This window comes from Pogoniulus pusillus, chromosome 34, assembly GCF_015220805.1.
Source record: "Pogoniulus pusillus isolate bPogPus1 chromosome 34, bPogPus1.pri, whole genome shotgun sequence".
NCBI lineage: Eukaryota > Metazoa > Chordata > Aves > Piciformes > Lybiidae > Pogoniulus > Pogoniulus pusillus.
The window spans coordinates 11,491,161-11,518,021 of record NC_087297.1 but is presented as its reverse complement, the minus strand read 5'-3'; the positions used below and the strand labels follow the sequence as shown (position 1 = coordinate 11,518,021).

Here is a 26,861-nt window from a genome sequence, read left to right as displayed (position 1 = left end):
TCAGCAGTCTCCTGAAGCAGACAAGAACTCTCCTCTCAGCAGCATGGACTAGCTGTCTGCAAAGGCAAATGGTTACTCCTGTCTGAAAACAAACACACATCACACACAACAATTTGGGTATCAATAACTAAATCCTAGCTGCATAAGCTGTAATGAAGTGACAAGGGAGGGCAGCTCTTACCTGCTTCTTCAAAGCCTCGTGGGCATTTTGCAGCCTTGTGATGTGTGTAGGTGCAAGCTCACCAGAGCTGCAGGTTCAGCTGACTGGGAAGGTCCTGGAAAGGCTCCTTCAGGGGCACACTGTGGGGAGCTGCGACAGCAGTCAGAGCCTGTGCCATGTCAAAGGTGCTGCTCAAGACCTTGGGTGAGGAAATGCTCTCTTACAGATAGTTCACAAGCTCACACCCCTTGGAGCACTGAAAGGAAATGAGTTTGATTTCTCAAGAGCCTACAGCTTCCTAAGGGAGCTTGGGAAACAAGTTCAGAGCATGTGCTCCGATGCATTTTCTCCTCACAAAGGTTCCTTTATTCCTGCTCTTGGCTGACATCAGATGAGATAGCACCTTTATCATCATCACCATGCTTAAAACACTCGAGAGAGAACAATGTGTGTGTGTTTTTATTTGGGTTTTGACTTCTTTATTTCACTGCTGTACAGCTGCATTACACTTGGCTTTAATCCCTTAGGCATTATTTGCCTTGGCAAAAGAGTCACTGAACTGAGTAGAACTTACTATTGGGAAAAATATGCTTGGATCCCCAGCGTGAGGTCAATGCCAGCTGAAGCTCACCAAGCTGAAGATGTCACAACCCTGCCCCTAGATATAACACAGCTCCTCCTCTGCCTGACCAAAGCAGGAAGGTCCTAAGTCTTAGGGTTGTGAAACCAACTGCAAAAGCCACGGAGTAGCCTCCCAGCACTGGACGTGTGCTCCCCCTCCCCGCCCCTTCCGCTGTGAACCATCATTTGCAAACCAAGTCTGTAACACTGCATGGAATGGTTTGGGTTGGAAGGGACCTTCAAGATTATCCAGTCCCAACCCCCCTGCCATGGGCAGGGACACCTTCCACTAGCCCAGGTTACTCAAGGCCTCAAACCTGATGTAGGCAGCGAGTGGGCTGCATGGCTCTGCTCCCAGCCTGCCTGCATTAACTGCGGCTGTGGGTGAGAAGCTGGGCTACAGCCTTCTAAGAGAAAAGCTAGAACCCAGCTTCATGAAACATCTTTTAATATCCCAATATATAAATAAGCACCACTGAAGAACAATTCAGAGGACTGTGGTGATTCATTATGAACAGATGCTATAAATGGGAACAGTAACATTGCTAGGTAAGGAAGAAGCAAGCTATTTTAGGAGTCTTGAAATTCTCTCCTGGTTCTTCAGACAGATCATGCTGCTAGAGTTACCTCATAAAAAAGCCTACTCTGAAAAGCACTTGAGTAAAAGAAACCTTTTACTGGGACTATTATTGAACCAAGACCTTCTACAGCACTAAACCAGACTGCAAGTGAGTTCCTGATAGAGTTTTAAGACCGGGAGAGGGACAACAACAACGACAGCAACAAAAGAAAGAACAATAAACCTACCATACCTGCACCAGGAGCTATTTATTAGCATTAACACTCTTCCTTTTAAAGATTTGGTAACAACTGAAGTATGTACAAAGTCTTACAGCATTTACACAATAAGAAAAGTTTCCTATTAGCTGATGAAGCAGAAGGTAGTGCTGCAATTGACTCCGAAGCAATGTACACAGGAAGAATGAAGCAGATCACTGTACTCTCAGCTTCTCCCCCACCACACCACCGCTGTCAGTTGAAATGACAGTTCATGAAACCCACTGGGAAGACACAGATTGTCCAGAGATTTGTCGAGCTGCAGCACTAACCATCATAAGGGAGGGGGGGGGGGGGAAACAATCCCAACAAAACAAAACAAAGAAAGGAAAGGGGAAAAAAAAAAAAAGCTACATACTGTCATGTTTCTACACTTTCCTAGAGCTGGAACAAACTTTCACAGCCTTAGATATAACATATGCAAGACAACATAATCACCGTTGTTCAGACCTAGTTCAGCTACTGAGTGTATCTGCTGCTGAAGAGGAGGCGTTCCTTAGATATGGCTGTGTGCTTCCAGTGCTGTTAGCTGCTCAAACAGGGCTACAAAAGAAACAACCCAAAAGGAATTCAAAAGCTCATCACGATGTGTCTGACTAACGAAAGGCATTCGATACCAGCTACAGGATTGAATCATTCCTGTCAAAAGTTTAAGACCAGGAACCTTTGGGTGTCAAATCAACCCCACAGAACCCTGCGCCTACGCCGCTCTTGACTGCAAACCTCATCGAATCCCTTCCAACGGGGAGGACACAAAAATCATCTAAATGCTTACACCAATCCAGATGCTAAGACTTGTTTTGTTGAGGAGAGGTCAAGCAGATGCACTAGACTGGTTCTGCTGGTAACCTGAGGGAGCTCACCCAATACAAAAGAAACCTTTACTGACCAGTCCCTTACTACAAGTAGGGAGAGAGAGTTTAACAGCGACACGCGACTGCAGAACGTAGCATTCTGTGCCTTTTGGGAACAGTTTCCACGGCCAATAAAGCACTTTCCACAAGAGATAAGGCTGCTTTGCCTACCATCAGATGCCTAAACCTCTCATTTTGGCCAATTTTCCTTTTCCACCCCTCAAGGGGCTTCTGTTTCAGCTCAGAAACCGGTACTGCCAGTTGACCATATCTGTATTTAAGACAAAAAGTGACATTTATAAAATCCACAAGGAAACCACATAAATACCAAAGAAGTCAAAGAACCTTTTCCATGTAAACACTTTTTTTGATTACACTGAAGCCCTAATTAGATTCTCCTCTTAAACTTTTGGCAGATGATGGGCACGCTCAGCCAGGCTCTGTAGTTAGTTACTGTTCAAGTGGAAGCCAGGTCAGCTCACATGTTGACAGGCATGCAACTTGGAAACATTGCACAACAAGCAACACAAAAGAGATCGGAGAAGTGTACAAGACTTCAAGTAGACTTCACAACCCTTCACAACTGAATATTCACAGACAAAGATACAGTCCTTGCTTTTTTTTTTTTTTTTTGTGGGTTTTTTGATTGTTTGGGTTTGTTTGTTTTTTTCCCTCCAGGGTGGATTCGTTTCCTCTCACACGTGGGACACCTTCTGTGACTCTCTGGCTTGCTTGATGCTGTACAACCACTTGATGATCCTGGCATTCCTCTCGATGGCGGAAATGCCGTATGGCACGCGGTCATTGGCACTGTCGTCGTTTCTAAGGTCACTGTTGCTGTCCTGAGACTGTTCACAGTCCGAGCTGATCATGCTTGCGCTGCGAAAGTTGAGGGATATAATGTCAGAGTTAGCCCTTGCAAAGTTCTCCATCCCGAGGTTTTCGAGCTCTTCGGGATCCAGTCCGCAGTAGTTAAAGAACCGCTCCACGTCGGCGTCCACGCGGAAGTATCTGTCGCTCAAGTCTGATTTGGAGCGCTGTAGGGAGGGCCTTCTGCTAACTCCACAGCCAGACTCCACCGCCTCGATCTCCGGGGACTTGAGGGTGGTGATGGCAGCGATTTTGGGCTTGGGAGGCAGAGGCGGGGCCGAGCTGCTGCAGGGTATTGCTTTTAAGGGCTTTGCGCTAGTTACTTTCCTAATGTCTGAGGAGCTGTGAGAGACGTGCAAGAAAGTCTCTGCCGACTGCTCCAGGAGCCTCCTGCTGACGTTGGAGCTGCTCTCCTGCGGGCTGCTGCGGCCCTGCGTGGGGTAGACCTTCAGAGACTCGGCGAACGAGTGCCGGTTCAGCTCCGTGGAATCGGCTCTGTGGGGCGGCCAGTTGCGGGGACCGTGCTTGTGCCCTGAACCCGAGCTGGAGCCTTCGGAGCTGTTGATGATGTTCTTCAAAATCTCGAGTTTCAGGTTCTCCCTCTGGACGCCGCTCTCGGTCTTGGCGTTGTTGCTGAAGACCTTCAGGGTGGGGCTCCCCAGCGCCCGCTTGGCCGCGGGGCAGACGGGCGGCTTGGCCAGCACCGCCGGCTTCACGGGCTCCTGCTTGGCGTTGATGACCTCCTGGCTCTTGACGTACTTGGCCTTGTCGGCCTCCAGCCTCTCCACCGCGCTCAGTCTCTTGGGATTAGGCTCCGCCTGCCTGCGAAAATAGTCAGGTCCTTTGTTCAGGATGCGGAGGGGCACGGCGGAGGTGAAGGTGACGGCAGGGCTGACCGGCTTCACCATGCTACCTGTCGGTAGTGTTTCTGTAGGCATGTTTGGTGGTCTTTCCCCCGCAGCCGTTTTGGATTCTTCTCTGGGATCTCCTAAATGCACGGTGCAGAAACATGTACATTAAGCACAATGAATAGCCGGTGAATGCCGGGATCTGAGCGTTAGCAGCAGCGCCTCATCTCACAGCTCATTAAATAGCACTGCCTGTCTCTTTCAAAGGCAGCCTTTGTAGGGCAAGGCCACCCGACACAAGTCCCTGTTAGTCTGCTCCGCTGACTCCTTTCTTCTCGCTGAGCGATGCGGGAGCCTGGCAGATCCCTTTGTGCTCCGCTGCTGCCGGCAGCGATCTGAAACGCAGCAGAACCAACCACACGTTAGCGAGAGCGCCTGACATCAGAGCGATAGCAACAGCTGCCTCCCGGCCCTCCTCTCCGCTCCTCTCCCACTCCCAGCCGGCCGGGATGCGGCCGGGATGCGGCCGGGATGCAGCCCGGGACGCAGCCGGCAGCGCGGGGGAGGCAGCGCTCGGAGCGCCCGCGGCCCTCTTATCGCCCTGCACCCCTCTGCGTCTTACAGGGGAGGTGCTGCTTGTCGCTTCCAGCCTGAGCTGGGATTTAACACAATTACACTGGGAAAGAAAATAAAAGTTAACAAAATTAAATCCCACCGTGATCCGGCTGTGGATTTCCGGAGGGAGAAAGAGAAGGAAAAGCTGCCAGTTCTGCCACTGGGACCCACCCACCTGCTGGACATCAAGGAGACAATGACCAAGTCCCTGGAACTTGGGCTTTGATGTGCTGATTTGTGCACATCTTATCTAAACCCCAAATGTTTCTCTTGTTACAGGCAAGGGATGCTGCACACCTGAGAAGTAAAGCATCATTTCCTTTTCTATCTATGTTAAGAGGAGAGATTTAGACAGGATATTAGGAAGAAATCCTTTCCAGTGAGGGTGGGGAGACACGAACAGGTTGCCCAGAGAAGCTGTGGATGCTCCTTTCTGGGGGGTGCTCAAGACCAGGTGGGATCAGGCCTTGAGCAATGTGGTCTAGCAGAAGGGGTCCCTGCCCATAGCAGAGGCATTGGAACTGGATGAGCTTTAAGGTCCCTTCCAACCCAAAGCATTCTATGATACTCCAGGAAAACAATCTGGTCCAGAAAGCAAACAGAGACAAGCAATGTCTTAAGCACGATCACAGAACCACTGAGTCATGAAATAGTTTGGGTTGGAAGAGACTTTAAGAGTCATCTAACCCAATCCCCATGCAGTCAGCAGGGACATCTGCAACTACAGCAGGGTGCTCAGAGCCCTAAACGACCAGGGGTGGGACATCTCTCAGCCCTCTGGGCAACCTGGGCCAGGGTCTTGCATCCTCAGCCATAAAAAAATTCTACCTTCTATCTGGTCTTAATCTCCCTCTTCCAGTTTAAACCCCTGGTCCCATCACAACAGGCCCTGCTCAAAAGCCTGTCCCCATCCTTCTCACAAGTCCTCTTTAGATACTGAAAGGCTGCAATCAGGTCTCCACACCTTTTATCACTTCTCCGATATAAAACCAACAATCAAAAAGCAGGAGATCTCCCTAAAGCCACCAGTTCCTGTTCAAAGCCTGTTTCAACATGAGTCCCCAAAGCATGGATGCTCCAGCAGTAAAATAAGGCTCATCAGGATCTCCTGATCACCCTCCAGGCTTCACAGAACAACAACAAAAGGCTTTGCCTTCTGATGAAAGATTTTGGATGCACTCTGTGCCTGGGTTTGAGAGAACAGAACTTGTCTTCACTTTTAGCTAGGCTCATTCATGTTTTTCCACCCATCACCAAGTGCAAGTGAAGTTTACCTTCATCTGAATTATTTTAAGATCTTATCACTTAGGATTGTCACAACAGCCTAAAACACAGCTCCGTGGATGATTTTACAAGTGCTGCAACCCTTTTTCCCACATGAGGCACTGAAGGGCACTTATCAGAGAATCTACTTTTGAAGCTGTGATTTTGCTAATGGGTCTCATTTATTTTATTACTGCCCCATTAATCTACGCTGCCCTATTTAATATCCCATTTCTGTTATCACTCTGTTCTTCGGGGAGAGCAAGGCAGGCAGCTGCTGCATCTTTAGTCATCCTAAAGAAGGCAGAGCAGCCTCCATCCCAAGGATGACTTGCCTTCTTGTGGGTGCAAGCCATCAACATCCAACTTACTCACAGGGGTAGTGCCATCAGAGCATTCTTGAGATCAAAAACAACCCTCACAATTTAAATTCTAGAGAAAGAGACATTAACAGCAAAAAGGCAACAACCTCAAGTAGTTCATAGAATCACTGGATGTTAGGATTGGAAGAAACCTCTGGAGATCATCAAGTCCATCCCCCCCCTGCCAAAGCAGGATCACACAGGAACACATCCAGATGGGTCTTGAAAGTCTCTTGAGAAGGAGACTCCACAACCCCTCTGGGCAGCCTGCTCCAGGGCTCTATCACTCTTACAGCAAAGATTTCCCTCGTGTTCACGTGGAATTTCTTCAGTTCCACATTTGTATTCATTCATAGAATCAAGCAGGTTGGAAGAGACCTCCAAGATCATCCAGTCCAAGCTAGCACCCAGCCCTGACCAATCAACCAGACCATGGCACTAAGTGCCCCAGCCAGGCTTGGCTTCAACACCTCCAGCCACAGCCACTCCACCACCTCCCTGGGCAGCCCATTCCAATGCCAATCACTCTCTCTGACAACAACTTCCTAACAACATCCAGCTTAGACATCTCCTGGCACAGGTTGAGGCTGTGTCCCCTCATTCTGTTACTGGTTCCCTGGGAGAAGAGCCCAACCCCACCTGGCTACAGCCTCCCTGCAGGCAGCTGCAGACAGCAATGAGCTCTGCCCTGAGCCTCCTCTGCTGCAGGCTGCACACCCCCAGCTCCCTCAGCCTCTCCTCACAGGGCTGTGCTCCAGGCCCCTCTCCAGCTTTGTCGCCCTCCTGTGGACACCTTCCAGTACTGCAACATCTCTCTTGAATTGATGAGCCATTGGGACAGCCTTGGTCAATGCCAGCATTGTGCAGGAGGCTGAGGCTAAGCCTTTGGCTGGCTTCAACACCACACTTAGAAGGGAAAAAAGCAGCAAAGAATGGCACTGTGCATGCAAGTTCACCCGAGAGAACAAGAGCACTTATTTGCAAGCATATACGGGGTCAAGTCCCCTGCAGGCAGTGGAAACAGGCTGTCACTGGCAAGGAGTTTCAGGCATGCCTAGAAAGAAAACCAAAGACCTGGTGAGGAGCCAGAACAAAAAGTCCACCTGAGCCAGCACTGGGAGCCAGGGGAGCAAAGGCCAGGTGGCTAGACATGGAGACTTTGGAGTGGTGGGGCTGCTGGCAGGCAGGAGGGCACACGCAGTTATGGAGATGGATCAGCTCTATCTGTGTGCTGTTTCTGTCTCTCCAATTCACTGAGGTGCTGCATTTAAACACCACCAGAAAGTTCATTCAGTGCTCTCACTCCAGAGAACTCAAATTTATTAACCATCCCCTGCAGGAAAAGCAAGTGGGATGAAAGAGGGGGACAAATGTAAAGTGCTAATGAAACAACTTCTCCTGCCTGCACTGGTGATGGCTGCAGCTAATTCTGCTGCTGGCTGGGAAAGCCAGAGCAATTCCTACCAGGCCCTCTGCTGTCCACAGGCACCTGAAACACAGCAGTGGCACCAGAGAGCTTTGCTACTTACTCATTTAAACAGCAATGGAAGAGGCCATGCAGCAGCAGCAGTTCAGGGTAGTCTCAGGAAGACAAAACTGTGCCATTTAGTTTCCAGTTGTGAAAATCATCATTGGACCAACAGGAGTACAGGAATGGCTTTCTTCTGGCTTAAATTCCACAAGAGCTCACTCTGTAGGTGAGGTTCCTGTTGTGTATAGCTCTGGTGCCAGAAACTGAAAGGCAAACAGGTTTTCCTCACTCACCTCCAGGAAATGTGTGAAACACACTCAGGGACCTAAGAAATGATCCTTTTACTCTGATTACAGCCAAGTGCCTACTCTGTAGGAGCAATTCCTCTATGGACTGAACTGTGTTTTTCAGGAATCCCTCTGGCTTTCCATTATTGCTCTTTCTTACAACAGGTGCTAGACTGAAGAGACTGCTGAAGGAAAATCAAAGCTGAACACTCCTGTGCCCATTCAAACACAGCTCATTTGAATACTGTGCATGCACTAATAAAGTCCTGCTTAAGGTTCTTGGCTAACTGAGCACCTCTAACACGCAGCAACTGTTGCAGACCTGCTGAGCAGGATCCACACCAACCCAAGGGTAAAGTCTTTGGGGTGTTTTCAAGCTGCATTTTCAGCCAGACACTTGGATTTAGGATTCCTTCACAACAGAGGCAGAGGTCCAAAGCACTTTCTCATTCTGGGCATTGTGATCTAATCACTCTTAGGTCTGTAACCTGTTTGTCAGATAGCCACATTTAAACAACAGAAGCACTATCTGCATGATTTAGGGGAAGACAATGCAGCCTAGAGCAGCAGGAGCTAACATGAACTACAGATAAATCCTCTAAGAAATATTCTCCCCTTGATTTAAAGCCAAGGCAGTTGGAGAAGATGAACTATGCAAAAACTTTGGAACTGCAGTTCTATGTAGTCTAAATTTTTATACTCTCAACATTTCCTTTTACAGTTTCATATATTCTAAAGTCCAGTTTAAACTAGAGCAGGGTAGATATAGATGAGGCAGTAAGAAGTTCTTTACTGTGAGGATGGTGAGATACTAGAAGAAGTTGCCCAGAGTGGTTGTGGATGCCTCATCCCTCCAAGTGTTTAAGGGCAGGCTGGATGTGGCTTTGAGCAGCTTGATTTAGTGGAAGGTTCCCCTGCCTATAGCAGGAGTGTTGGAACCAGATGATCCCCAAGGCCCCTTCCAACCCAAACCATTCTATGATCCTATAAATTATGCAGGCTCTTTTTTACCATTTAAAAGGATTTTTTGAAGTGGCTCCATCCTGGCAAGTATTTATTTCTAGTGCTGTTACTAATGCAGTGTTACTCTACAATCCTCAAGTTGATTTTTTTTTCTCTCATACCTAAAACTTTGTTCTAAACAGAGCTTGAGTGATCCTAACTGACAGCAAACACCACAATTTCCCTCCCCATTTCCTACACCATAGCCGAGTTTCAGCCAGTCTCTGCCTAGAAGTGCCCACAGAAGAGCACCACCACACATTTTAACAACATCTGAGCTGCAACACAGCAGCAAACCCCAAGAGTGGTCCAAGGGAAATCAGTGGAATCTGCTGCTGACTTTGGCGAGGACACAGCATTGCCCCACAAAGCTGCGGCGAGGCTCACGCTCTTAATTCATCCCCCTGGGACAGCAGATGAAGGGACTGTACAGGAGGCTGGATGAAGCACAGGGAATAAATCTAACAAAGGCTGACAGCTTTTACTTTGCTTTCCTGGATAGTTAAAGGCCTGTGTCAGTTCTGTTTTCCAGCTGATAAAATGTAACTGCCACGGCCTGAAGATGCACCATACACATCACAAATTCCAACAGAAGCAAGCAACAAGTGAGCTCGGACAGGACTCAGTCACAGACTGCACTGGGTTGCAAGGGACCCTCAAAGGTCATCAGAGAGGTGATGGAAGCCTCATCCCTGGAGGTCTTTAAGGCCAGACTGGAGAGAATTCTGAGCAACCTGATCTAGTGTGAGGTAGTCCTGCGAGGAGAGGTTGGGGGAGCTGGGAGTGTACAGCTTGAAGAGGAGGCTCATTGCTGTCTACAACTACTGGAAGGGAGGCTGTAGCCAGGTGGGGTTGGGCTCTTATGCCAGCCACCCAGGGACAGAACATGGGGGGACAGCCTCAAGCTGTGCCAGGGAAGGTTCAGGCTGGATGTTAGGAAGAAATTCTTCATGGAAAGAGTGATTGGCATTGGAATGGGCTGCCCAGGGAGGTGGTGGAGTCCCCATCCTTGGAGGTGTTCAAGCAAAGCCTGGCTGGGACACTTAGTGCCATGGTCTGCTTGACTGGCTAAGGCTGGGTGCTAGGTTGGCCTGGATGATCTTGGAGGTCTCTTCCAGTCTGGTTGATTCTATGATTCTAATTGTCACGGCAGATAATTGTCCTTGCAAACCTCACCTATTAAAGTCACTAAGTTGAGAAGCACAGCCTAAGCCTAAGCAAACTGTGCTCACACTGACGTAAGCTAACCCAGATCCAGCCCAGCAGCTGCATTTCATTTCTGAAAGCAATTTCAGATAATCATGTGCATGGGTACAGACTCAGCCTCACGTAATATTAACTGTCAAGATAAAGCACGGGGAGATGGAACAATTTCTGATCTGCTGTGACTCAAAATACTAATGGAAGTGCTGAGTTCCAGCTCTCCTTGGAATGTGAATCACTAAGTGAGGGGTAACAGCGGATCAAGCCTTCAAAAGGTCATCAGAGTGTGAACTGCAGGGACCTAGACCTGAGAATGGCAGAATTATGTACACATGGGAATTCTCCAAGTGGAAGGCACCACCTTTGGCAAAGGCAGCCACTCTTCATTGCTCAGGTGTTTACTTCCACCCCCAAAGCCCCCCAGCTTGCAACTGGTGTTAACTCTGCAATGACTTGCATGGCTGCATGTACCACAGGCTGATGTGCTAATGCTAATCCTGCTTTGCTCCTACATCACACCCAAAGGCTTTTCAGATAAACTCTCCACAACCAAGGGTTGGTCAACCACAAGCCAGCAATGTGCTCTTGTGGCCAAGAAGGTCAAGGGTCTTCAGGGCTGCATTAATGAAAGTGTGGTCTGCACATTGAGGGAGGTTTTCCTCTCCCTTCTACTCTGCCCTACTCTGCCCTCTGCAAGGCCACATTTGGAATACTGGGCCCAGTTCAGCAGAGACAAGGAACTACTGGAGAGAGTCCAGTGGAGGCTACAAAAAAGTGCTGAGGGGTCTGGAGCATCTCTGTGAGGAGGGAATGCTGGAAGATCTGAGGCTGTTTAGCCTGGAAGAAAGACAACTGAGAGGGGATCTTCTCAGTGCTCATTCATGTCTCAAGGCAGAGGTCAAGAGGATGGGGCCAGACTCTTTCCAGTGGTGACCACTGATGGGACAAGGAACAACCAGCACAAACTTGAACACAGGGCAAAAAACTGTTGTGCTGTGAGGGTGCCAGAGCCCTGGAGCAGGCTGCCCAGAGAGGCTGTGGAGTCTCCTTCTCTAGAGAGATTCCAAACCCAACTGCACATTGTGATCCTGGGAATCCTGCTGAGGGTGCCCCTGCTTTAGCAAGGAGGTTTGGACTAGATGATCTCCAGAGGTCCCTTCCAACCTCCACCATGCTGGGATTTTGTGCCACCACTTCACCCTCTCTGTTTCACTGTGCAGCTCAATGATGAGGTGCAAAGCAGGATGCTGCCATGACCAGACCCACAAACACTGTTATGGGGATATGGCTTCTGGAAAATCCATGGATGTACAAATGCCTGGAGAGCAGGAAAGCCACTTAGCAGCTACACTGCCCCTGTAATGTACACTGAGTGCTCGCTGGGAGCTGGGTAGAGATGCTGCTTTGAAAGAAAAATCTTTAGGAAGTATTTTGCTGCTTTTTAGCTCTGAACCTCAGCACTGTTACATTTCCTACCCAGCAGCAGCCATCTGCTCTCAGAGACATTTGCTTCTGGGTAAACGTTGCCCTACGGATGGCTCCCAAGCCTGAAAGCTCTAAGCTCTTTCAAAAGGCACAGGCAGCAGCACAAATGCACAAGAAAGCTCAGAAATGAAACCTTTCTTTTAACTAGACAGTAGAAAAGATCATATCTATATGTAAGTTGTCTTACTAGCTGGAGTGATACTGCATGCTGTGTTTGTACAAGCCGTAATGGAAATCAATTCTGTTTTCTTGGGAGCCCTGTGCTGCTCACACCATATTGCACTCTTTGGAGTCATTTCAGCCTCTCACTTAAACAAAACAAAACCAAACAAATCAGCAAAGTGCCTAAAAAAGTATACTAAGGAATGTAACTTTTTATTAGAGCTGTAGCTCCAGCTTTATGTGGCTGCTTCTATTACAGCATGCGTTGGATGAGAACCACTCTCTAAACACTCCTCAGTGCTTTAGGAAGCTGCTTTACTGCTCATTCATCAGCCAGTGCCAATGGCCCCAAGTTCAAACTTCTTCTAGCCTTTTAATTCTGCATCTCTCCACAATTACCACATGGAAATTTATGGCCTCCTCCCCACACAACGCTCACAGTTCCCAGTTTCAATTGTGCTCTCCTGGGCCTACACAGCTTCCCAAGGAAATAACCACAGGTCCTTCCATGCAGGACAACAACCACAGGTCCTTCCATGCAGGACAACAACCACAGGTCCTTCCATGCAGGACAACAACCACAGGCCCTTCCTTGCAGGACAACAACCACAGGCCCTTCCTTGCAGGACAACAACCACAGGCCCTTCCTTGCAGGACAACAACCACAGGCCCTTCCTTGCAGGACAACAACCACAGGCCCTTCCTTGCAGGACAACAACCACAGGTCCTTCCATGCAGGCCAACAACCGCAGGTCCTTCCATGCAGGACAACAACCACAGGCCCTTCCTTGCAGGACAACAACCACAGGTCCTTCCATGCAGGACAACAACCACAGGTCCTTCCATGCAGGACAACAACCACAGGTCCTTCCATGCAGGACAACAACCACAAGTCCCCTCAGAGCAGGCCTACAGAAAAGCTGGGGAGGGACTTTCGAGGCTCTCAGGGAGTGACAGGACTGGGGGGAATGGAGTAAAGCTGCAGGTGGGGAGATTCAGGCTGGAGGTGAGGAGGAAGTTGTTGAGTATGAGAGTGGTGAGAGGCTGGAATGGGTTGCCCAGGGAGGTGGTTGAGGCCCCATGGCTGGAGGTGTTTAAGGCCAGGCTGGCTGAGGCTGTGGGCAGCCTGCTCTAGGGTAGGGTGTCCCTGGGCATGGTGGTGGGGGCTGGAACTGGCTGCTCCTTGTGGTCCCTTCCAGACCTGGTTGATTCTGTGAGACCCTGAGTCAGGTCCCTGCTGCTTGTCTCTCTCCTCTGGGAATCTTTTTGCTCTGCTCCTTCACCATTTCCTTTTCAGACTGTTTCCCCATTTTTGCAAGACACAGTAACTGCTGCCCTGCTCCAGCAGTTGCTCTCTGGGCTATGCTTTTCCTTTCCTCTACTCCACTGACAGAAACAGTCTGCAACTCACCTTATTCCTAGCAGTCACCCATCACAGTCATGCCTGGATTCAGCAACCTGAAGGACTACTTTTATTTTCCTTTCTTCTGATAGTATCATTTCCAGTGTGTAAAACATTAAACACAATGATTAATTTGGCACCTTTATGTGTCGCTGCTGCACTCTGGGAGAAAACAAAGGGAGGCTGAACCACAAAACTGTTTCAATTATGAAGCACAGCAAAAAAGTTTTAAACTGAAGACTTGATTTGAGTTCACATCTTAAATCTGTGATAACTCTTACCAAGGCTGCTTTAAGAAAGGCATATTTGAAGCTACCCCAAGCAGTAGGCTCAGTAGAAAGCACATCAGTTGGTGAAGAAGGAAATCAAAGTCTCCTGTCTGCAGAAATGCAGAGCAGCACTTGCAAAGCTGCCTCCTCCCAGTACCACCACAGGGATATGCTGCCTCCTGAGCAGGACTGGCAGGCTCCAGTCACCCATCTGGCCCCCACCACGCAGCAAAGCCTGATCCTCTGCCCTGTAGAGAGCAACAGAAGCTGGAGTGGCATCAGCAATTAGGCAGCTGGGAAACAGCTCAGCCCCTTCTGCAGTGTCCCCCAGCAAAAAGCTGATCTTCAACTCTCCATTTCGAGAGCAGTGTTGTCCAGATGCCAACTCTGGGCCATTTGATGCACTGAGATGAAGGAAACAGAGGCCTAAGTCTCTTAAACACTGGGGAAAAAACTGTTAGTGAGCTTCCTTTAAAGTAAGGAAAGAGTAAAGAGGGCCACGTAGGGTACCCGGCAGGGCAAGTGGGGTACTGAGCCTGCCCCAGCGCCAGTAAGCCATCTCCAGCCAGCAGGACACTTCAGCTCAAGTAGGAAGACACACCTAATCTTCTGCCACCCACAGTCTTCCTCAGCACATGGAAAGTGCTCCAACTCATGGAGTGGGGATTTCATCCCATCTTCCACGTCTTGGAGGGGGGCAGCAATCTCTGGTCTCCCCAGAGAGGCTGTGGAGTCTCCTTCCCTGGAGCCTCTCAAGGCCTGTCTGGATGTGTTCCTGTGTGACCTGAGCTAGGTTGTGGGTCCTGCTCTGGCAGAGGGGCTGGACTCAGTGATCTCTTTGGGTCCCTTCCAACCCCTGACATGCTGTGAACCTGTGTGATCCTGTGATATGGTGGACACAAATGGATCCCTGCTGCTGCTGACACTTTGGTTTTGTGAGAAAGGGAAAAAACCTGTGGTAGGAGGCCACACAGCCTGAGAGCTCCACTAGTCACAGAATCATAGAATCAAGCAGGTTGGAAAAGACCTCCAAGCTCAGCCAGGCCAACCTAGCACCCAGCCCTGGCTAATCAACCAGACCATGGCACTAAGTGCCCCAGCCAGGATTGGCTTCAACACCTCCAGGCACAAAGACTCCACCACCTCCCTGGGCAGCCCATTCCAATGCCAATCACTCTCTCTGACAACAACTTCCTAACAACATCCAGCCTAGACCTGCCCTGGCACAACTTGAGGCTGCGTCCCCTTGTTCTGTTGCTGCTTGCCTGTGAGAAGAGCCCAACCCCACCTGACTACAGCCTCCCTGCAGGCAGCTGCAGGCAGCAATGAGCTCTGCCCTGAGCCTCCTCTGCTGCAGGCTGCACACCCCCAGCTCCCTCAGCCTCTCCTCACAGGGCTGTGCTCCAGGCCCCTCCCCAGCTTTGTCACCCTTCTATGTTCACGTATGTTTAAGTCACCCTTCATGTTCACACTCCTATTTATTGAGAAAGGGTTTTCAAACCTGTTTGCAGTGAGAGATGTGTTAAACAACACAACACAGCTACAGCCAGATTTGATCTGAGACGAAAGAGCAACAAACCCACAATTTAAGCAGCTGCAGTTGGACATTCCCTTGCAGTTGCCAACCCTCCAGAACACCCAAAGACCCAAACTAAACAAAGACAGCCCAGGAAAGAGAAATAACATGGGGGAAAGAAACCAGAAACCATAACAAACTCTTGTAGCTGGAAAAAATAAATCATGCTTAAAGTTCCCCTTCCTTCTGTCAGAGGTTTCATTAGCTAAAGAAATTTTCCTAAAGGCTTCTTTTCAGAAGTTTCAGCCCAAAGCTTAGCAGCATCTTTCTGAGGTTTGCTACCTGGTGTGGAAATTAAGTGCCCAAGGCAATGGAATGTTTCTTGTAATGCTTAGGAAATGTTTCCATGTAAGAGGCCAGAAAGTCACACAGTTTATAGACCTTTAAATGTTTTCTATCCTGTCTTATGGCTGAGGGAACTGGGGTTGCTTGGCCTGGGGAAAGGGAGGCTGAAGGGAAAGCTTCTCACTCTCTACAACAGCCTGAAAGGAGGTTGGAATTTTCTCCTAGCTGAGAAGAGTTAGAACAAGAGGACATAGCCTCAAGGTGCACCAAGAGAGGTTCAGGTTGGACATGGAGAACAATTTCATACAATCAGTCAGGGTTGGAAGGCACCACAAGGATCAACCAATTCCAACCCCCTCCCTGCTATGCCCAGGGATACCCTACCCTAGAGCAGTCTGCCCACAGCCTCAGCCAGCCTGGCCTTAAACACCTCCCTGGGCAACCCATTCCAGCCTCTCACCACTCTCATGCTCAACAACTTCCTCCTCACATCCACACTGAATCTCCCCACCTCCAGCTTTGCTCCATTCCCCCCAGTCCTGTCACTCCCTGACAGCCTAAATAGTCCCTCCCCAGCTTTTTTGTAGCCCTCTTCAGATCCTGGAAGGCCACAGGAAGGTCACCTCAGAGCCTCCTTTTCTCCAGCCTGCACAGCCCCAACTCTTTCAGTCTGTGCTCACAGCAGAGCTGCTGCAGCCCTCTGAGCATCCTCCTGGCCCTGCTCTGGACACACTCCAGCATCTCCATGTCTCTCTTGTCATAGACGCTCCAGAGCTGGCTGCAGTACTCCAAGTGGGATCTCAGCAGAGTGGAGTAGAGGGGGAGAATCACCTCCCTGGCCCTGCTGGCCACACTTCTGCTGCAGCCCAGAAAGTGAACCAGAGCCTGTGCTGCAAGTGCACACTGCTAGTTCATGTTGAGCTTCTTCTTCACCAGCACTCTTTCTTTACTGAAAGAGTGGCCAAGCCCTGAAATAGGCTGCCAAGGGCAGTGGTGGAGTCTCTATCCCTGTAGGTGTTCAAAACACTTGTAGGCATGGCACTTTGGGACAGGATCTAGTGCATGGTGGCACTGGGCTGACAGTTGGACTTGACAACCTCAGAGGTCTTAACCATTCTATCAGCTTACTCCTCCCTTGCTATCTGGGCAATTCTTTCCACAACACTCTACAGAACCATTTAAGTTTTAGAAACAAACACTGTAATGTAGTAAAAACAAGGAAAAGCTTTCTCACTGTAGGGGTGACAGAGCCCTGGGACAGGCTGCCAGAAGAGGCTGTGGAGTCTCCTTCTCTGGAGACACTCAAAACCCACCTGGATGCATTCCTGTGTGACTTGCTGTAGGTGATCCTGCTCTGACAGGGGGGTGAACTTGATGCTCTCCAGTGGTCCCTTCCAAGCCCTAACATTCTGTGAGATGAAAACCTTTTACTGCTAAGAAGCAGCTACCAGAGCACCTCTCATAGGCAGTACAGAAGGCACAACTGAAAACTGAGCATGCTAAACCCAGTACCATTAGGAGGATGATCAGCTTCAGCCAGTGGATTACAACAGAGCAGCCTAATCCTGACAACTGCTGACTCTGAGCCTCTCCTCTTTGGGGTCCTCTTGGTCAAAACTCTTTGTGCCTTACTGCTGTGGCTGTAAGAGTGGCTGTTGAATTTCTACACCACAGCAGCCTTGAGTTAACCATTTCTAAGCACTGAACCTTCAGACACATGAAATATTGCCCATTTATTCTTTCTTAAATAAACACACTAGAAAGGTTTTGACTGGGTAAAACCAAATCAGGTCTTCTAAAAATAATAGCAGTAATAATACTAAAGCCCAATCAAAACAAACCTGCCATGATTTACAGCAGTGTTCCAGGGCACTGCAACCTTCAGAGCAGCTCTGTGAATGATATCCTTTAATTCTGACTGGCACAGCTATGTTTTTCTCTAGATAAGAGGATGTTTTCCCATTCCACAAGATACTCCATTCCCCTTTTCTCCAGCCAAGTCTAAAGATACAGGGTGGGAGAAGTCAGGAAAGAAAATGGAAGGAAAGCATAACACTGTGCCTCGAAGACCTCTCCCTATGCTTAGGAGTTCTTCAAGCTCAAGTTCAAAATGCCAGTTCTGGCCCCAGAGTACAGTGCTCTCCCTCACCACCTCTCCAGAACTCCTATGTCCCATAATGGGAACTGAGCTGGCATTAGGGGTGCAGTGGAGAAGGGTATCACCCAGCAAAGCTCCTCATGAAGCAAAGCTCCCTCCAACCCAGGTCACTTTTGGGTTGCAGCTAAAAGATAAGTCCTCTCCCCTCTGCTGCAGGCTCCATGCCTGGGGCAGGCTGTACACCGAGCCCAGCAGGCTGGTGGCACAGGAGCTGGCCCCTGGGTGGCTGGCAGCAGATCACAGGCAGCTACCAGCCTTGGAGCCCCACACGTTTTCAAGAGTGGAGGAAACCCAGTCAACCAGAAACACCAACCAGGGAGCTGAGCAAGTGCCAGGGCTCGCTGCAGACTCCTCAGCAACCTCACTTCTCCCTTCTGGCATTGCTGCAGCTTCCTTTCATGTGCTGCCTGCACGCTGAGACATGTTACAGGCTTGTCCTCGGGGAGCCCTGACCTGAGGATGCTCTTGACCTTGTCCTCACAATTGCCTTAGACTACTGCTCAGAAAGACTGTTTAAAACATTTTCCACCCCTGCCCCCCACTATCCACCTCACCACTGCTACACATCCTCCTCCTCCTCTCTGTCCTGAGCTACGCAGCCACAAGTGTGACAGGACAAGGGGGGGTGGTTGTAAACTGGAGGAGCAGACACTCAGACTGGATATAAGGAAGACATATTTTACACTGAGGGTGGTGAAACACTGGCCCAGGTTGCCCAGAGAGGTGGCAAAAATCCCCTTCCTGGAAACATTACAGGTCAGGTTGGATAAGGCTCTGAGCCACCTGCTTTAGTTGCAGTTGTCCCCACTCTGTGCACAGGGATAGGAGTAGATGACCTTTAAAGGTCCCTTCCAACACAAGCATTCCACTACTATAAAAGATTCCTTTCTCCTGTCAACAAAACAACATTTCCAAACCTGGAATAGCTGTGATTGAGTATGATAGCCCAAATTTACAAAGGAAACTTCCAGACCCAGAACTGGATACGGATATCCCAAGCTGGTAGCTAAGGCTTTCACCCCAATAAACTGCCACAGCAAACTTTTCATTAGATGGATCTAGAAGAATCACAGAATGGCTTAGATTGGAAGGGACCTCACAGCTCAGCCAGTTCTAACCCCTGCCATAGGCAGGGACACCTCCCACTAGAACAGGTTGCTCAAGGCCTCATCCAACCTGGCCTTGAACACCTTCAGGGAGGGAGCAGGCACAGCCTCCCTGGGCAACCTGTGCCAGTGTCTCACCAACCCCACTGCAAAGAACCCTGTAATAACATCCAGTTTCAATCTCACCTCTGCCAGTTCAAATCTATTACCCCTTGTCCTGTCAATAGTCCCTCCCCAGCCCTCCTGGAGCCCCCTTCAGATCCTGGAAGGCCACTCCAAGTTCCCCTCCAAGCCTTCTCTTCTCCAGGCTGCACAGCCCCAACTCTCTCAGCCTGTGCTCAGAGCAGAGCTGCTGCAGCCCTCTCAGCAACTTGGTGGCCTCCTCTGCATTGGCTCCAACACTTCCATGTCCTTCTTGTGTTAGAGGCTCCAGAACTGCCCCCAGGACTGCAGGTGGGGTGTGAGGAGAGCAGAGCCAAGGGGCAGAATCCCCTCCCTTGCCCTGCTGCCCACACTGCTCTTGCTGCAGCCCAGCACAGGGTTGTACCTGGGCTGCACTCACACTGCAGGCTCCTGTTGAGCTTTTCATCACCCCAGACTCCAAGGTCCTTTTCCTGAGGGCTGCTCTCAACCATTCCCCACCCAGCCTGGAGCTGTGCTTGGGATTGCTGGAGCTAATAAGGAGGGAGGGCTGCCTGTGCCACTGCAGCCAGAGCAGAGCACTGCTTTCATCATCTACCACAGATCCCAGCTTCTCCATTTGTAAAACGAGCAATACATCTGCATCAGAAGTGCAGAGACCTCCTGGAACATCTGCACCAACATCAAACACTCAATTCCCTTTCTAAGGAGGCAGAAATAAATCCCACACAGTGTGACAGCAGGAAGTTAAAAAGATGAAATGTGGACTGTGAAATCAGGGTAGGTTAACTTGTGACCACAAAAAGCTAACATAGATCACTTACAAGGCTCTGAATGCTCCTGGTGTCAGCCGTTGGCACAGCCAAGACAGTTTTGCTGCCTTGAATTTGGACTTGAAGATCTTCAGAGGTCCCTTCCAACCCCTAACATCCTGTAATCCTCTGATCTGGAATGTCAAGCTCTCAATATCCTCAGCTGACAGAAATGGCTTCTGAGATGATTTCTACATTCTGGGAATAGATGTTTAGCCTTAAATTAGCCATGTGTGCTCTCAAGAGTACCATTTTTTGTCCTGAAATAAACCAGCAGCAGTAATTGTTACTTTAAGACCCCACACCATGCAAATTTAACATTCTGGAGCCAAGTATGGTTACTGGAAACAGATGAACATGAAACACCTTCCACTCAGGGGTGTTAAAACCAAGTATAAAACTCAGCACCAAACCAAGTGAACTAGCTGAGGATAGGTTGAGGGAGCTGAGGTAGCTCTGCCTGGAGAAGGGAAGACTCCAGGGGAGACCTCAGAGCTGCCTTCCAGTATCTGAAGGGATCCTACGGCAAGGCTGCAGAGAGACTTTTCCTGAGGGTGTTCTAAAGACAGGAAAAAGAGGAATGGTTTGAAGCTGAGGAAGAGCAGGGTTAGACTGGAGCTTAGAAGTTCTTCAGTATGAAGATGGTGTGACTCTGGAATAGGCTGCGGATACCTCCTCCCTGGGGATGAGGCCTTGAGCAGCTGAGTCTAGTTTAGAGGCAGCTCTGCCATGGCAGGGAGGTTGGAATAGATGAGCTCTGAGGTCCCTTCCAACCCGAGCCATTCTGTGATTCCATGTTGCTGTCTGATACATGACACAACAGGCAGTGGCTAAGTGACTTTTTTCCTCTGCTGCAGTGAACCACCACAGGTGCCCTGCTGCTCTTGCAAGAACTGTACTACCATTGGTACATGTACAGCTCCTTTGCCCTGGTTTCCTTGTGCTCCCCCAGCATGAAGCCACCTAAGACAGGGCATTCTTTCCATTACTCTTGACACTGGATTTCTCCCTTTTGTTGAAGAGTTTGAGTGATGAATAGGAGATTTTTAAACCTTCAATGTTCATTCCCTGCTCAGACCTTGAAATCAAGCTCAGTGTTGTGGATAGACTCAGAGATGTTGAAGCTTTCTTCTAGACTGGAGCAGGTTAGCAAAACACCAGGAAGCTCAGGAGGACCAGAGCTAGAAGCTTGCACTGAAGGGCTCAGCTATAAATAGCTAACACAGTCTACTGAAGCAAGGTACAGGTTGGGAATAAAGGATAGGGAAAAGCCTGGAACTACTGGACTCCTCTGCCACGTTGACACAAACACTGATGTGTGACTGAGGCCAGCAAAAGGCAGCCTCAATCACAGAATCACAGAAGGGGTTGGGTTGGAAGGGACCTCAAGGATCATCCAGTTCCAACTACCTGCCATAGGTAGGAACACCTCCCACTATAACAGGTTGCTCAAGGGCTCATCCAGCCTGGTCCTGAACACCTCCCTGGGCAACCTGTGCCAGTGTCTCACCACCCTCACTGCAAAGAATATCTTCCTAATCTCCAGTCTAAATCTCCTCTCTGCGAGTTCAAACCCATTTCTCCCCACCCTGTCATTCCAAGACCTTGTCAATAGTCCCTCCACAGCCCTTCTGCAGGTCCCCTTCTTAACCAGTGCTGAACTTATGTATTTGCAACTAATGAATCTGCCAACCCAATTGATTAGTAAAGGTCAATGAAGGGAAATTTATTACCAAAGCACAACTCCCAGGACAGGGGAAGAGGATGTGGTAAAGTCCTTCTGGAACTGCCCTCCTTTTATGCAAACACAGGGGAAAAAAAAGGTATTTTAATTCAAAAGGTACCTGTAAAAGCACAATGCCAAAGTCTTCTCCACGCTCTGACCAGGGGAATGTGATGTTCCAGGGGATTCTGAAAAGAAATACAAGAGAAAACATGAAAAGAGGCCTTAAAACCCCCAAACTCAGAGCAGTGACACATCAGGTGTGTGCACATCGGTGCTGTTCTCATGTTGGAGCTTGTGGAAACCCAACCAAAGCTAGTCCACAGCTAAAGAGGGGAGGGAAAGACACACAAGGTAGCCACAACCAGGCCTATGTCACATGGAAGAGGAAGTAAGTGATGAAATCACCACGGCTGTGCAGTGGGAAAGCTGTCAGCTGTGTAATAGTGACTAATTAAGAAGTCATTAGTGAAGCCTCAGAACACAAGCTCCCATACACCAGTGTCCTAGGCAGGAGAGGAGATGCAGCTATGCTGTGGATCAGTGCCAACAGGGCCAAATTCCAAGTGATATTTGTAATTCAGTGTTGAAGGACAACCAAAACTCAGGCATTTTAAGTTCCTGCTACAGAGAAACAATTCCTTATGGTTTGGTTTTGGCTACTTCCAGATGAAGAGACAACAGTGTTCAAAACCCAACCAACTTATTCCCATGATACAGCTTTGGCAGGGGATGGAATCAGCAACCTCATGGGGAAAAACTTCTTCCTAATGTCTCCTCTAAACCCAGCTTCTCCTGGTTTGAAGCCACTGCTCCTCCTGTCACTCCATGCCTTGGCCAAAAGTCCCTCTTCAGTTCTCCTTATAACCACTTCAAATACTGGATGGCTGCTGCAAGCTCTCCTTGGAGCCTTCCCGTCTTCAGGCTGAACAGCCCAAACTCTCCCTGCCTGCCTTCACTGGAGAGATGCTCCAGCCCTCTGATCACCTTTGTGATCCTCTGGGCCTGCTCCAACCCCATGCCTATAGGTTGCCCAGGGAGGTGGTGGAAGCCTCATTCCTGCAGGTGTTTAAGGCCAGGCTTGATGAGGCTCTAGACAGGGGGATTGGAAATAGATGATGCTTGTGGTTTCCTCTAACTCTGACTGATTCTATGATTCCAAGAGGGCTTCCAAACATGCCACATGCAGAGAACAGAAGATTGCTGCCCAGCTGCTATGCTGCAGGTTTATAGTCCAGAGGAACAAGTCACCACTGACCTTTGCCTGCATGAATCATGAACAACCTTCGCTGGCTTTGGAGCTGCCAGCAAAAGGCCACTTCAAAGCTTTGATGGTTTATGCTCACCTCTGGATGTGCCACTTCCTTATCTCACTCAAAATGTGTCCCTGCTGTTTTCCATGATGGAATGCTCCATTTCTCTACCTGCATGGTGGTGCTTTTGCTAAACCACAAAACCCCAAATGCAATTATGACAGCCCCAAAATGGCAACAAACCTCTCACTTGGAGAGTTCACTTTGCACAGATGTTGCAGCACATCTAATTGGGCTCAGCTTTGCCTAATCTACCACAAAAGAAAACCAATTTTGAAACTAATACCTCCAGTTGGAGCAGTGTAATTGGAGCTGATCTGAAGCCTCTTTCCCAGCAGTTAGCATCTAAGGTATGGCTATAAAAGCATTTTTCTAGACAGATGCACTTTGGCATTGCTTTCACAAACACAAAATGCAGGCAATGAGAAACACAGGCCCACATTATTCAAGGAAATGGTTAATTAAGCCTAAATTCAGAGACTTGGTGCATACTTCCAACAGGTACTTACCATCTTCAAGTCAAACTGATCACCAAAGTACCTACAGTCTCTGAGGCCCAGGTGTAGATTTATAGAGTGTTTTGGGTTGAAAAGGATCTTAAAGATCATCCAGTTCCAGCCCCCCCCTGCCACAGGCAGGGATACCCTTCCACTAGCCCAGGTTGCTCAAGACTTCATCCAATCTGGCCTTGAGCATCAAAAAGGAGGAAGCATCCACAACTTCCCTGGGCAAAGTGTGCCAGTGTCTCCCCACCCTCACTATAAAGAATTTCTTCCTCATTTTCAGTCTAAATCTCCCCTCCTCAAGCTCCAATCCATTCCCTCTTGATGCAAAGCTTTGCAGAAGCAGGGTTCAGCCACCATGTCATAACTGAACCTGGAATGTACAAAGTTAAAGGAAGTTAAAGGCTATCTCTTAAAAAAATCAGATCTTGCAGCACCTTTGCTCTGTGTGCTTCTTATTCTGAAGAATAACCAAGGGAGGCTCTTCTGCCCCTGTGCTCAGCACTGCTCAGGCCACACCTTGAGTGCTGTGTCCAGCTCTGGGCTCCTCAATCCAAGAGAGATGTTGCAGTACTGGAAGGTGTCCAGAGCAGGGCAGCAAGGCTGGGGAGGAGCCTGGAGCACAGCCCTGTGAGGAGAGGCTGAGGGAGCTGGGGGGGTGCAGCCTGCAGCAGAGGAGGCTCAGGGCAGAGCTCATTGCTGTCTACAACTACCTTCAGGGAGGCTGTAGCCAGGTGGGGTTGGGCTCTTCTGCCAGGCAAACAGCAACAGAACAAGGGGACACAGTCTCAAGTTGTGGCAGGGGAGGTCTAGGCTGGATGTTGTTAGGAAGTTGTTGGCAGAGAGAGTGATTGGCATTGGAATGGGCTGCCCAGGGAGGTGCTAGAGTCTTTGTGCCTGGAGGTGCTGAAGCCAAGCCTGGCTGGGGCACTTAGTGCCATGGTCTGGTTGCTTGGCCAGGGCTGGGTGCTGGGTTGGCCTGGCTGAGCTTGGAGCTCTCTTCCAACCTGGCTGCCTCTACAATTTGCTACACGAAGAAGGCACCATGCAAGATGTCAGGAGTATAGTCCTAACATCCCTGGCCCATCACCCTTGGCAGCAGACCATCCACATCCATTACTAACACCTCTTGATGAAGAGGAGGAGGTGAAGAGGGCTTGGCTACACATGTGCCTCTAGTACCAAAAGGGGGTTCTTGCTTCCTCTCTAGTAAAGTTATTTTTAAGCAGCTAATTAAATTTCCTTGTGCATATTAAGGCTTTTTCTTTTGACATTTAGCTGTCTTATGTGGAGCCCAAAAATCCCAAGGCCACACACTCATAAATAAAGGAAACCAAATAAAAGATTAAGGCAGGGCTTGTCATATGTAAAGCTATCCTCTGCTCCACTTTATCCTCAGCTCAACCAAGCTCATGCACAGAGCCCTTAACTAGGCCACAATCTCTACCTTTCCAATCTTTTATTCATGCACCTTGTAAAAAGGATGCAGACAGTGTCAAGCTCCAAATGGAGCATCATGCTAGGAGCACGAAGCTCCTCAAGGATGGATCAATACTGAGTTGGAATTATTCTATTTTAGGGAGGGAGAGACAGATCCAATTTCTTTAGTCAGTGAGAAACAGCAACACAAAATCGAGTCATCCATCTCCTGACATATGATTTGTTTCACCCTACAGTCAATAGCTCCTTGATGAGTCTGTGGATGATTGAGAGGAATTCTTGAGAATACCTGCAAGAGGAAAATGTTGTGTCCAAGGTCTGAACCAGCCACGTGGAATTCACACAGAGATCAGACAACACTGAATGGTCAGCAAAGCCAAAAATACCCAAGTGTTAAAATCTACTGGTTCATGTCTGGTACTCAGAAAACCAGAATGCTTTAATTAATGGTTAAGCCAAATTCAGAGACTTTGTGCATACTTCCAAGAGGTACTCAGCATCCTCAAGTCAAACTGGGATCATCACGGTAGCTACAATCTCTGAACCCCATCAGTCTCTTCTATACACAGAACATCTGTGTGTGAATTTCCAGCTGGGAGGCAATGATGATCTTAAAAAACAACCTCAGGTAGCTCTCAGCACAGCAGGCAGGAGGTATTCAGAACCACGGAATGGGCTAGGCTGGAAGGGACCTTTAAAGGTCATCTCCTGAAGGGAGGCTGTAGCCAGGTGAAGTTGGTCTCTTCTGCCAGGAACCCAGCAACAGAACAAGGGGACACAGTCTCGAGTTGTGTCAGGGCAGGTCTAGGCTGGATGTTAGGAGGAAGTTGTTGTCAGAGAGAGTGATTGGCACTGGAATGGGCTGCCCAGGGAGGTGGTGGAGTCACCGTCCCTGGAGGTGTTGAAGCCAAGCCTGGATGAGGCACTTAGTGCCATGGTCTGGTTGATTGGCCAGAGCTGGGTGCTAGGTTGGGCTGGCTGAGCTTGGGGGTCTCTTCCAACCTGCTTGATTCTATGATGTCCTATTGGCTTGGTACTTGGGAGAAGAGATTGATCCCCACCTGGCTCCATCTTCCTTCTAGGGAGTTGTAAACAGCCAGAAGGCCTCCCCCCAGCCTCCTCTTCTCCAGACCAACCCCAGTTCCCTCAGCTGCTCCTAGCAGGACTTATGCTCTGGACCCCTCACCAGCTTTGCTGCCCTACTTGGCCAAAAGCTCTCCTTAAAGATGGAGCTCGTGAGCAGCTTTTAAACTGCTGGTTGGACTGGATGAGCTTGGAGGTTTCCTCCAACCTGGTTGATTCTATTCTAATTTAATTCTATAGTCCAAGCCCACTGCAACTAGAGTAGCTTGTTCAGAGCCTCAAACAACCTGACCTGAGATGTTTCCAAGTACTGGGCATCTACTACCTCTCAGGGCAACCCGGACCTTCCTCAGTGTAAAAAACCTCTTCTATTCAGTCTGAACCTGACTCTTTCACTGGAAAATCATCACTCAGGGGTGTTTTCATTTGGTTGTCTCTTGTGGCAGTGAGTTCCCAAGGCTTTCTCCCGACAGGTGAACTTGGGAGGGAAGGACATTGCTGCTGTCCCTTCCCAGCACACTCATGGAATAGCTGACTGCAAGAGATGGTGCACAAAACCTGACAGACCCTGCTTGTTCAGATCTTTACCAACTGGTGCCTTCTTCCAGGCCACTACTTGTAACATGTGATTCACCAAGACTCAGAAATTCTGTCTTGAAAGGTTCCTCTTTTCCCTCCCTGGTTAGGAAACGTTGGCTACAGACACCTCACTCAGCTCTGTTGGGAAAGGGAAAGGCCTTTGCAGAGGTCAAAAGCAAACTCTGGGCACTCAGCCAGCCTCCAACTGTGCTTTGCCCTGCTAAAGCGTGGTGGATTTGCTAGGAGATCATGCAGGAGCTGTGCACGAGCTCTCCAAATACCAGGGGCAATCTAATTAAAAAGAAATAATTAGGGAAGCAGCAGCAGTCACTGCTTAGGCACCAGTTTTGCACTTCAGTCACTAAGAATATGCTTCAGACCCACATCCTGGATCTGCAGCAGCATCCACCTTTGGGGTTGGATGTTTGCAC

The 26,861-nt window shown here is 49.1% G+C and overlaps 1 protein-coding gene across 6 annotated transcripts in view; it reads right to left on the bottom strand.

Moving 5' to 3' along the window:
• Positions 1–1,590: 1,590 nt before the first annotated feature.
• The window catches only part of FAM110B (family with sequence similarity 110 member B), a 90,257-nt gene continuing 64,986 nt past the window's right edge, over positions 1,591–26,861 (bottom strand). For 3 of the 6 annotated variants that reach the window (XM_064170606.1, XM_064170604.1, XM_064170603.1), the window contains 3 exons: positions 21,634–21,700; positions 19,802–19,987; positions 1,591–4,585 (listed from right to left, as the gene is read on the bottom strand). In XM_064170606.1, the coding sequence (XP_064026676.1) occupies positions 3,168–4,280 (1,113 nt within the window). In that variant the 5' untranslated portion in view covers positions 4,281–4,585; positions 19,802–19,987; positions 21,634–21,700 and the 3' untranslated portion in view covers positions 1,591–3,167. Of the gene's footprint in view, positions 4,586–7,959; positions 8,165–19,801; positions 19,988–21,633; positions 21,701–26,861 lie in introns of all 6 variants that reach the window. The other 3 variants (XM_064170608.1, XM_064170607.1, XM_064170605.1) reach the window with 2 other exon arrangements.